The sequence below is a fragment of the Suncus etruscus genome, chromosome 1 (genome assembly GCF_024139225.1).
Source record: "Suncus etruscus isolate mSunEtr1 chromosome 1, mSunEtr1.pri.cur, whole genome shotgun sequence".
Lineage (NCBI taxonomy): Eukaryota > Metazoa > Chordata > Mammalia > Eulipotyphla > Soricidae > Suncus > Suncus etruscus.
In genome coordinates, this window is record NC_064848.1 from 110,413,532 (window position 1) to 110,426,845 (window position 13,314).

Below are 13,314 nucleotides of genomic sequence, written 5' to 3' on the forward strand. Positions count from 1 at the left end.
ATCACTAATTCAAGATTTGAATGAATGAGTGAACTAATGAGTGCATAAATTATTCAACTAACTGACAATGTCAATATGTGTTTGAAGAGTAACACTGATTTCTAAACACCTACTATAGTCTTGGAAAGATAGTATAGTGGTTGAGGCTTGCATGCTGTCAACCCTAGCTCAACCCTCAGTGCTCGAGATGCTCTCCTGAGTAATGCCAGAAGTGGTCCCTGAATATTGCTGGATATGGCCAATAGTAGTCCCTGAGCACTATTGAGTGTGGACTTAAAACGATAATAAAAAAAAAAACAATTTTTGATCCGTCAAAATATTAAGTTATTTTAAAATTATTTGCTTTGAAAGCAAAGATGTTCACCTAGTAAGCACTAGTTCTGTATTTATTTTGTACTATACTCTAAAAACAGAGAGAAATACAGATTTACATTAGTCTCCTTAAGACATAATGAGAACATATGAGAAAAACAAATAATTCATAGATATGATCATGAAGCTGTGGGAGCAACAGACCTCCACTCAGCAAATATTAGAAACTCTGAACTGGCATGGGTTCATTGCCTGGGAAGGATGCTGGGCACATGTAGGAAGAAGTAGAAAACAAGCACCATGGGTTTTTTTCTTTCCAGAATGCTGGAATTTACTTTTTAAAATAGTTACCTGTGCCCTTACTCAGATGTAAAAATATAAAAATTGAGACCTGTTACAAATTTTTTGAATAAATTAAAATAGATTATATTTAATGAATACATACAAACATACCTTGTTCAGGCAAAAATGTGAGCATAAATATAGATATATATGCCATAGCATTACATCGGAAGGAAGGAAGGAAGGAAGGAAGGAAGGAAGGAAGGAAGGAAGGAAGGAAGGGAGGGAAGGGAAGGAGGGAGGGAGGGAAGGAGGGAGGGAGGGAGAAAGGGAGGAAGGAAGGAAGGATGAAAGTAAAGGAGGTAAAAAGGAAGGAAGGGAAGAAGGAAGGGAGGAAGGAAGGAAGGAAGAATGGAAGGAAGAATGGAAGGAAGGAGGGAAGGGAGATAAAAGAAAGGAAGGGAAGAAGGAAGGAAGGGAGGAAGAAAGGAAGGAAGGCAAGCAGGGAGGTAGGAAGGAAGTAAGGGAGAAAGGGCAGAAGAAAGGGAGGGAGGAAGTAAGTAAGTAAATAAATAAAGGAGGTAAAAAGGAAGGGAAGAAGGAAGGGAGGTATAAAGGAAGGAAGGAAAGGAGATAAAAGGAAGGAAGGGAAGAAGGAAGGAAGGGAGGAAGGAAGGGAGGCAAGCAGGAAGGGAGGAAGGAAGTAAGGGAGGAAGGAAGGGGGAGGAAAGAAGGAAGGAAGGGAGGGAGGAAGGAAGGAAAGAAGAAGGAAGGAAGGGAGGAAAGAAGGAAGGAAGGGAGGGAGGAAGGAAGAAGTAAGGAAGGGAGGGAGGAAGGAAGGGAGGAAAGAAGGAAGGAAGGGAGGGAGGGAGGGAGGGAGGAAGGAAGGGAAGAAGGAAGGAAGGAAGAAGGAAGGAAGGAAGGAAGGAAGGAAGAAGGAAGGAAGGGAGGGAGGGAGGGAGGGAGGGAGGGAGGGAGGGAGGGAGGGAGGAGGACCTATGGGAAAAAAAACCTATGGGAACAATAAGTTCAAAGTTGAACACAAGCTGAAAGATGGTTAGGAGATAAGTGTGGACATTATTTAAATATGAATTTGTCAATATAATTCCCATTTTTACAAGTTATGGTTTCAATAAAATATTTAATTTCATAATATTTTGGTATCACTTACAGACAATTACTACGGTACTCCAAAGCCTCCAGCCGAACCAGCACCATTATTATTAAATGTAACAGACCAGATACTTCCCGGAGCCACTCCAAGTGCTGAAGGAAAACGGAAGAGGAATAAATCAGTTAGCAACATGGAGAAATCAAGTATAGAGCCTCCTGAGGAGGAAGAAGAAGAGAGGCCTGTGGTCAATGGAAATGGAGTAGTAGTAACACCAGGTTAGTCATTTACATATCTCATAGGTTCATCAGCTATTATAGAAGTATTATATTTAAAATATTTCATATTTAAACTATTTTAAATGTGTTCATTTGTGTACATGTATGTATGAGCATACATATGTATGCTCATAATTAATTATATATATCTTTAGAAAAGATTATGATATATTAGAAAGTATAGTATTCTAAAATATTTATTTTAATTAAGCACATAAATGCTTACCTTTTTATTCTTATTTATTTTGACACATCACATTTTTCATCCAACTTCTTTAATTTTAGTTTTTACTTATATAATATTAGTGACAACACAGTGGATATTTAGGCCTTTTAGAAGGCGATTACGTGACATTAAAATGATTGGTGGGAACTGGAGCGTTAGTGCCCTTGCCTTGCAAGCACTTTCTGACCCAGGATGGACCTCGGTTCAGTCCCCAGCCTCCCATATGGTCTAAGCCAGGAGTGATTTCTGAGTGCATAGCTAGATTTGGCCCATAAACAAAACAAACAAACAAACAAAAAGATTGTAAAGTTCTGAGATTATGAATAAATATTAGATGAATATTATCTTTAGATATCACATAGAGGTTGTATTGTGTGATTTAGCTAACTCCAATTACTATTCCTAAAATGACTACAGTGACTGAATGTCTTTGCAGTCACTCCCCTCCTTGACTTCCTGATATGACATAGTGAAGAATGTATCATTATACAGTAATATTGCAAAGATACCTGCTCTTGAACATGGAAAGAACCTGGTAAACCCATGATCTATAATATTAAATATATGAAATATTTTAAAATATGAATGTTGTGCCAGGTCTGGACTTGTTTTATTATATTATATTAGTAGAGAGTCAAATTTCCTATGTATAAAATAGTCTTTTTTCAAAGGCCAGAGCGATAGTACAGTGGTATGGCCCTTGCTTTGTATGTAGCCAGCCAAGGTTGGATCCCTGGCACCCCACAGGGTACTCTATTTGGCAATGAGTGATATCTGAGTACAGATACAGGAGTAAATACAGGGGTAAATCCACACCAACTGTGGATCCAAACAAAGCAAACCAAAATATTGTTCTTTCTTATTATTCATAATTAAATGTTATCCCCAAAGGCTTTCTCTTAGCCTCCAAGTTTGGGATGTTTCCCAAGTTTGTATTGCTTATTTACTTTTGTTTTTGTTTTTATTTTGGGGCCACACCCATTGAAGCTCATGGGATACTCCTGTTTATGTGCTCAGAAATCGCTCCTGGCTTGGGGGGACCATATGGTACGCGGGGGGGGGGGGATCGAACCACAGACCATCCCAGGCTAGTGCTTGCAAGGAGGATGCCTTACCGCTAGTTTCACCTTTCCGGCCCCACTTATTTATTTTTTTAATAGTGGCATGTCAGTGGGCATTGAAAATCTCAGGGGGTGTGTAAAAGCTCTTGTAAAAGAATAAGCACTTATATATTTTTAAGATATGCTCAACTACCACTTTGCTGTCAATTTTTATTTGTGGCTGCTCTATTTCTCATACTGTTAGAGTATTAGAGCTTCTATGCTCAATTACTTTCATTATAGAAAAATTTAACAAGCTGAATTTATAAATTCCTTATTCGAACTATGTAAAAATATTCTTCATTGGGCTGAGGTGACAGCTCAAATGACTGGAATGCATTATTTGCCTCTGAAAGTCCCAATTTCAATCCCTAGCATTACGTGGTCCCACAAGGACATTTGGAAATGAGCCCTGTGCACTGAGAAGCCCACAAGTATTGTCAACTGTAACCCTAAAACAAAAATAAGCATATATTTATTTATTGAACATAGGAGACCTAATTATTATCTGTAAAAGTCAAGATAATAAACTTAAAAAGTAGCTTTATCTTGATAACTCAGAGGAAAATAACATCCTCCATTATTAAAATTATTTTTAAAAATATTTTCTGACCAGAGCAGTAGTTGATTTCTGGACCTAAATGTTAAAAATCAGTATATATACATATAGTGACTTTTCCATATGTAAATTCAATTTGCTAGTTTTTAGGCAGGATCACTACTGAAAAAAACATGTTTGGTGCTGCAGAGTAAAACCACAATAAGCCACCTGCAAGGCAAGCTCCTTAATCCCTGACCTATCTCTTCAACCCTCTAATTTACAAATTTGTGAACTACATAATCCCTTCTGTTTCTTTATCAGCTATGAGGAATAGTACCTTTTTTTAAGGCTGGGATATCTTTAAAGAAAAAATGGAATGGGCTGAACTTTTCTTGACTGATCTTGTCTACTTGTAGACTGCTTGTAGTCTGCTACCAATAACCCATCAAGAATAAGATCTCTGGACAGTCAACAGTTCACCAACAATGGTTCTGTAAGTCTGGCTAGACAGTTGACACCTATAAAGTCATTTTCTCTAATATGAAATGATTAGCATATTCATTTGGCAGCTTTACCAATATCCCAACAAGGGATTTACTATGGACTACAAAATTGATTCATCTTCCTCTTGACAACCTTTATTTTTGAAATGTCTTTGTTTTTATTGTGGCTTATCTGACAGAAAATGTTGAAACTTTCTTTGCTCCTTTATTATTTGTATTTACTCAAATTTTGTTTTGAAACTCATTCCCCTATTCCACTACCACAGGGCAATTGTTCTGATGTTGTTTATATCCCATACAAATTCACCAGGCACTTAAAAGAATATTGAGAAAATTATAGCTTAATTTTTAGTTGGTGGTTCTGTGTATTAACTATGAGATTATGATAAAATTAATGTCAAATATAATTAAGAGCATAAATAATATAATCAATGGCATACTCGGAGAGTGAGAAAAGTTTACCAAAGTAACTATTTATCATAAAACTACCAGTAAAATTATCATAAATAATATGTAATAATTAATTCTAATTTATATATTTATCATGTGCTAGCAATTTCAACCCCATAATTAGTATTAGTCCATTTAATTCTCCAAACAGTTGATTGACTAGATATTCTTTTACAAATTAGGAGAGTGGTATTAACTGTAGTTTAAGATTGCCCAATAATTGTAAATCATTTGTAAGAAATAAGTCTTTAAAGTCAAAGCTGTTAGCTTCTATGCTATTCTAAGTTTTACATCACTAATTAGAGCATGAAGATGTCTCTTAGGAAAGCACATAACACTGTATACCATATACTTAAATGTAAAATTATAAATTTCTGTTAATGAAAGTTTCTTACTAATTTCACTTTTGGAAATTATTCTAATAGGCCTTTCTCACTTTTAAACATCTAATTCTCTTATTCAAAACCCAGTGATTTTTTTTTTACATTTTCTAGGAAACACTTTTTGATTTTCTCAATGAACATTTTTCACTGTCTATCTGTGAATTATTTTACTACATTTTGCTTCTTTCATCCATTTAGGTTTAGTTTATCTGCTATTTTTCATAATGTGCATATCTCATTTCCTTACACATATGTGTTCCCTACACATATTGTTAAAACAAAGGTTACTTTTATTTTTCTATTTACTAAGTGACTACCACATATCTTATTATCTTAGTAAATATCACATTATCTTAGTAAATCTTTTTTTAACCAACCAAAACTGTTTGATACTTTTCATTTTCTTTAAAATATAGTGTTTCTCAATTTCAAAGGTGTGAGATTATTAATGCAAGAATTCCTTCAGAGAAATAGAGCATTAGAACAGAGAAGGCATTTGCCTTACAAGTGGCTGACCCAAGTTTGATCCCCAGCATCACATATGGTCCCCTGAAATCTAGCAGGAATGATTCCTGAACAAAGAGCCAGGAAAAAGCCTGGAAACAACCATATGTGACCCAAAATAAAGAAAATAGTATAAAATATTTTAAATACATATTCTTAGAAATAAAAATAATTCCTTTTCTGTGAACTCATATTCAAACACTTTGAAAATACTATTTTTTAAAATTACTAAATTTAATAACTGACTATAAACATTGGATTAGTAGATAAGCAGATAGAACTTTTTTCTTTTCTTTTTATTTATTTTTTAGATAGAACTTTTTTTAAATGATTGGTCTTTTCTGAAAAGAATCCAAGTACTATAAACCATAGTGAATGGGTTAGGCTTTCTTGTATTTCTTTTATTTCATGAATTATCTGCTCAAGTTTTCCGGAAAGTAATTCACTATTATATTGTAGCTTCCCCTTACCAGCTATTAGTAAGCTTAGTGCAAAGAATTAGAGATTCATATATTTTAACAGCAGCTAAACCTCTCTGTTAATACACCCACACACACAATGTCAGGAGGAACAGGGCCCGTGAGAGCTACCTTCACCAACAAAGAGAATACAGTATGTGTACACAGAGCTGCCTTCTCCTGGCCCCCAAGCCTGCAATTAGTGCAAATGAACTGCATCTCCCAGAGAGCAAACAGAGTGTCCCTTATGTGGTCACTGAGTGTCCTCAGCAATGATCTCAGTTCACCATTAGGGACCCACATCCAGGTCCTGAGCCTTTTGGCACGCTGACTGGGCCTGCACCATCAGTCCTGGTTCTGTGAATGAGGGCCTGTCACTGTCCAAAGAATTATGTTCTCCGTAGTGAATCTCGCTGTTTGCCCATGAATAATGGTTCACTCTGAAACTAGCCCGATGCTTAGCTCCTGCTTAGTTCTGTGTAGGTTCACAGAAGCTGCGATTTCTGTATCCACCCACAATATCGTTTTCTTTTCTTTTCCTTTTCTTTCTTCTTCTTTTTTTTAATGCGTAGTTTTAGGATCTTGTTCCCATACACAGTGAATGTTCCCCCCATTAGATGGGGAACTATCTGAACCTATTTTAGGTTAACCTTCTAAAATGAAATATTCCATGAATAAATTAGGGATAGCCTATTTGTTAAAAAGATTATTTGAAAATTAAACTTTCCATCGTAAAAATGGTCTGAGTATGTAGGTGTGTAACAGAGTCATCACTTTTAAGGTTTTGCTCATGAATGATAGAAACCACTATCACCACATTATTGGAAAAAAAGAAATAGAAGAAAATGATTCATTTCTAGATGTCACTTTAAATCAAGGCAGACTCCCTTTTAGATTAAGTAGAGAGAATTGCATTTATGTGAACCTCTTGAAGCCCTCCAAATAATTCAACATTTTGGGGATCTTACACTCAACCTTTGTAGATTTATTTTCTACTTCTTGGGAGGATTACCGGTGTGTTGTGTTGTGGCGTGTGTGTGTGTGTGTGTGTGTGTATGTGTGTGTGTGTGTGTGTGTGTGTGTGTGTGTGTGTGTAGGTGAAAGAAATAGAGAGTGAAGAGACAGTTGAACTGATGCATGAACAAGGATGGCAGAATGAGAATGAAAATGAACAAGCCAAATACTCTTAGTTGAATATTATGTTTCCTCAGGTTCTCAAGGTATTCCCAGAATCTATAGTTATTTCAAACCCATTACTTCTACCTGATTTTTCACCCTATTTTCCACTTTATTATCTCTTATTTTTCCTCAACAAAGAGAGTATAATTTTTGATGTGAAGCCATAACTACTTTATTATTAGATAGTTTGATCTCCATTTTGACTGAGAATTGGCTTTGTCTCTGAAGAGAAGGTTCTCCAAAGAATTTCTCTGCACACTCATCTTCAGTGCAGTCCCTCAGAGAATAGTGGCTTTATCATTTTCACTCCTAATCGACTCCTCAAATTGACTCAAAAAAATACCTAGACTCCAATTTGGTCCAAAGAATCGCACTTGAATTATCAAGATCAAGATTACAGTTTTCATCCCTTTGATGTTCTGAGAACCTCAGAAGTTGATGTTCTGTTTTATATAATATTAGTTTCCTGCTTGTTTTCAGAATTATAAAAACAATTTCTAAAAAATACTGAGATTCAGGTCCTATATTTTATTAACTTTCTTCAATTTCTCTAACCTCAACATTTGTAAGGTTTTTGTACAGTTTATGTATGTGAAATATATATCTTTAGAATTCATTATATAAAAATATGTGGCACATATAGAATCCTCTGAAATTTGTTTTATGCTACTATTCCTAGTCTATTTCTATACATATCAAATTTTAAATATCTTAGACATCCAGAGAGGTTTAATACTGGGGATTGTACATTTTCCTTGCACACATCTTACCAAGATTTGATCCCCAGTACTCTATATAATATTGTAAATTCACCAGAAGTGATCCCTGAAAGCAGATTCAGGAGTAAGACCTAAGTATTTCTTGTTATGCCCAACTGTTCACCCTGCAAAAGAAACACCCAAACAAAAAACTAAATCCAACTATTTTATAAAAAGCAAACATACTAATTATTGTAGCATTTCTAGTCCTCAATGAACAAAAAATTCCCCTACTAATTTTTATAGTGATCATTTCTAATTCAGTCTTTATTTCAGCATAGTTTACTTATCTTTTTTACCCATAAAATTTTTATTTTATATTTTTATAAATTTCTCATATTGTACCATGTAAGGTATTTGCATGATTGTGGATTCATATCCCTACCTCTTTCCATATTGTTCATTTGTTTTCTAAGCCATTTATGACAAATTATGGATTCTGTATATAGCACAAAATGCTTTCTATATAATTCACATGTTTTGACTAGTGCCCTAACTAGATAGAATTTAATTTTATTACAAGTATTATAACTAAGATATTTCTTTGTTAAGCTGGGAATTTTTAATTCTTCAATTGATTTTTTATCTGAAAATTTCAAAAACATTATTAATCACCTAACTTTCCCTTTTATAGCAATCTATTGTTTCCTTTGTAGTTTTAGATAATTGTTAAACTGTCAGCTAAATACATTATAGATACCAAAATTCCTGAGTGTCACTCTTTCTCATACTTTAAAATGCATCTTTAGATATTTTATTGGTTTTTGGGTCATACTTAGTGGCACTCAGTGATTTCTCTTAGATTACACCCAGATATTGCTCCTGCCAGGCATGGGGGACCATATGGAATGCTGGGATTCAAACCACCATCTGTCCTGGATTGGCTGTGTATAAGGCAAACACCCTACTGCTATGCTATCTCTCTGGCTCCATCTTTTGAGAATTTTAAGTGCTCTGGAGCACTAGGAAATCAGAAAACATAAGAAAAAATATGACTTTTTTTTTAACAAATTTCTGGAGCAATGAGTGTAGAGTCATATGGAAAATGTACTCTGTACTACTATTCTCCAGGGTACTTTTGAATTTTGTTCATATGTATGTTCAGGTTTGATATAAATAATGTTTATCACACTATATGGAATTACAGAAATTTAACCCAGGGCATTATAAAAATTAGCAGAACAAAACAAGAATAATTATAATGGAAAAATATTGTAGTACCCATATTATAATTCATTCCTCTTCTTATTTGTTTTTATTTTTGTGGGGAGAAAGATTATCTGTTTTGGGGCTACTCTCAGTCATACCTAAGTATTACAACTGGCTCTTATTTAGAAATTGCAGAAATGCTGAGAATCAAAGCAAGTTGGTAGAATGCAGATCAAGAAAATATTTGCCATACTTTCTCTCTAGCACCTTCTCTTCTTGTTTTATAAGGCTTAGAAAAAGTAGAGTAATTCGATAAGGACTTCCTTTGAGCAGTAAGTTATGATCTTGACTTCTTTCATTTCACTGGCTTTGTGTATAGAATAGATACTAGAATGTAGAAGCCCGACACATTATCTTTTCATTTCTGAATATAAAAGCTCTCCACTTTTCTCTACAAGATATCTGTAGTGGAACATAATAAATAGTTATTTGCAGTAATATTTTTCTAGTCCAAGATTCAACCCTGAAGTGTTCATATATTTATGAAAGCCTGTAATTAAAATTCAGGATCCATCTGAGCAGCAAATTTTATGCCCTGACTTCTTATACTCACTTATAATACAATGACACCTCAATTTGATGTGATAAACATGCTTTTATTCTGATTGCTAAATTTGTAAGTAAGCAAGTTAATTAGTCAAGGCTCAAAACTTCTATGACAATGTTCAGGATCATAAAGATCAGAAGAAAACAGAGGAGGATCTGTGAATTGTATATAGAGTTGGAAGTCAAGGTTGCCTAAGATATATGAAGCACCAAAACCTTGTGCAGATTCAAAATTGAGGAAACTATGTCATGATTCTCCTTTAAATCAGTAATAATCTCAAAGGATCAGTAGCATCAGTCCAATGGAAAACTATAATATAATGCAGAATCTGCAAAAATATATAGTTTTAGAGGATTATATTTCTTTTAAATCAGTTAGCCACATACTCGTTTCAATTGAGAAGTACTCAATTTATATATATATATATATATATATTCACAAAGGCACACTTCTGTACAAGATATATATATATACAAGATATATATGTACAAGATATATATATATATCTTGTACAGAAGTGTGCCTTTGTGAATCTTTTCCCGACTTTATTTTATGCACCATTGATAATAGAGTTTAATAATAATAATAGAGTTATATTAATATATAGAGTTCCAGGTTCAGTGTTTCAAAACCAAACCATCACCAATATCAGCATCTCTTTATCGGTCTCCTGATACCCCTTACTCTTTCATCTTAGCAAACTCTCTTTAATTTTTTAATATATAATTACTAATAGTTTGTGTCCCATGCTTATAAGTGCTTGTGGTTTTGGTTTATATTTTTAAGCAATTGGATTAATTTTAAAATACATAATATCTTAGGGCCAGAAAGATAAGTACCATGGATAGGGCACTTGATTTGCACATGGCCAACCTGGTTCAATCCGCTGCTATCCAAATTATTAACTGAGTCTGCCGGTTGTAATCCCCAAGTGTAGAGTCAGGAGCAGGAGTAATCCCCGAGCATCACTGGGTGTGGCCCCAAAACAAAACAAACAAAAGCCTAACATCTTAAAAATTGTATAAAATTGACCATAATTTGTGTTTCTGTAGGGAAAAACAATTTAACTTCATAGACTTATATATATGATATATAGGCAATTATTTCATGTCTTAATTATTTCATTATTTATTTATTTATTTCAATTATTTCATGTCTTGTGGGAATACTGTTATCATAGGTAGTCATAGGTAGCATAGACGTAATACTTACTTATTCTAGTAGTATTGAACTGATCTAAGTTCTTTAGATACATGTCACAAATAGTTTTTATAAGTTTATAAGTTTTATAAGTTTAATTCTTGGCATTCCATATGGTCCCCAATCCCTCTTCCCTCAGGAGTGATTATTGAGCTCAGAGCAAATAGTAATCCCTGAACATCACCGGTTGTGGGTTCAAAACCAAAAAAAAACAAACAAAAACTAAGCTACAAAGCTATAAAAATTATTTAAAAATATAGACAAATGACTAAATAAAAGAAACTAATCTAAAAAGGAAATATATTCTAATATAAATTTAAATTATGGACTTTGAGCAATAATGATTGGACATTGAAGGTGTACCAGCTGTAATAAATATAATACTATGGCAGAAAATAATAGTAATGCTAGTGTTTATATATATATATATGTGTGTGTGTGTGTGTGTTGTTTTGTTTTTTTACATAAGGGAATTAGAAAGGAAAGTTGGGGAATTAGAAAGGAAAAATCCTTGGCCTGAAAAATAGAATGTCCCTACCCATGAAGAATCCTGTTGTTAGACCAACTACAGGCTCTGGGCATACTAATTGTTCAACCTGAATGTCTTTCTTCATGATCCCAGCAAAAGTTCTCCTCAATCATAGTTGTTGTAGTGAGCCTTCTCTAATTAGAAATCTTGCTTTTTGCACAGATCCTATGTAGAAGCCAGAGTGTCATGGTGGGGCCGGAGAGATAGCACAGCTGTAAGGCGTTTGCCTTGCATGCAGACGACGGTGTTTCAAATCCCGATATCCTATGTGGTCCCCCGAGCCTACTAGGGGCTATTTCTGAGCGTAGAGCCAGAAGTAACCCCTGAGCGCTGCCGGGTGTCACCCCTCCCCTCCAAAAAAAAAAAAAAAAAAAAAAAAACAGTGTCATGATGAGTCTTCTGATTTCATCTCACCATTTGGTGGAGAGGCAGTACTTCTCAACAAATAATTTTGGAAATATCTTTGAAGTTATCCAGAACTGGATGTAGGAGAGTACTTTCCCAAATTTCATTTCCTCTTATCAAAGAGGACAATTTATTTGCACTTCATTGGCCATTGAATTTGCAAATATCTAATAACTATTAAGAGATTGGTTTCAGGGCCCGGAGAGATAGCACAGCGGCGTTTGCCTTGCAAGCTGCCGATCCAGGACCAAAGGAGGTTGGTTCGAATCCCGGTGTCCCATATGGTCCCCTGTACCTGCCAGGAGCTATTTCTGAGCAGACAGCCAGGAGTAACCCCTGAGCACCGCCGGGTGTGGCCCCCCCCCCCAAAAAAAAAAGAGATTGGTCTCAAAGAATAAATCTGAGCCTGATCACTTCTCTTTTTCTTCCTCTTTATTGTCCGTAGCTCTTCCAGAATAAACTCTACTCCAACCACAGAAGTCAGCCCTGGTTCAATGCTCTTGGTAGTAATTTAGCCTATTGTAGCTTTCACTAGCACACAGTCCTTTATTATCATCAAATACAGTATCCCCAAATGAAAATTTATTATTAGTAAATGAGAGAATGCTCTGAGTTTTTCTACTCATCTTAAACTTTTGTCTCATTTTAATCAGATTAGATTTTGTACTAATTATTACTTCTCTCCCAACCCAATGAACTATAACCAATTTAACAAAAGTTCTTTTCTCTCCTCCATTTAGTTCTTGTCAACTCTATTGAATATTGTATATATTAAATTCAGGTTTGTTAATATAAGTACTGATAAATAAGGAAGGAAGAAATAAGTAAATGAGTTATACTAACTGGGATAATTTGAATTGGTTACCTCTATTATATCAATGCATATCATTGTACACTAGAATATTTTTTCAAGTCTTGAAGTTGTTTTTTTTTAAAGTTTGTTTATAGCTAAACTCTTCACATCCATTCCCATTTACTATATTCTGTATTTTCTTTTTATTCATTCTTTAATTCATTATAAACTGGCTTCTACCATAACTGGTAGCTAATTTCAACAGTTACTTCCATTGCATAAATTCCAGTGGATTTTATGTCCTTTTGCTTGGACTATTTCAAACCTTGGATTCCAATTCTGTATTTCCTTCTCATTGCTCTTTTCTGGCTTTTTCTGTGACATGAAAGCAAACTGGTTTTCCCATTTATTCTCTGCTTTCTCTTTCCTATTTATTCTCTCACTGGCTGTTAAATATTGGTGTTGCTCAGCCAGCTGCTTTAGGCATTCTTATCCGCACTTGTTGAGGTCTCTCTAGGCAATTTCATTCACTTCTGTGACTTACAT

General features: G+C 34.6%; 1 protein-coding gene across 2 annotated transcripts in view; it reads left to right on the forward strand.

Annotated features, from left to right (window-relative positions):
• The window catches only part of MAGI2 (membrane associated guanylate kinase, WW and PDZ domain containing 2), a 1,487,205-nt gene that overhangs the window by 989,406 nt on the left and 484,485 nt on the right, over window positions 1-13,314 (forward strand). For both annotated transcript variants that reach the window (XM_049783101.1, XM_049783109.1), the window contains one exon: window positions 1,768-1,983. In XM_049783101.1, the coding sequence (XP_049639058.1) occupies window positions 1,768-1,983 (216 nt within the window). The remainder of the gene's footprint in view (window positions 1-1,767; window positions 1,984-13,314) is intronic.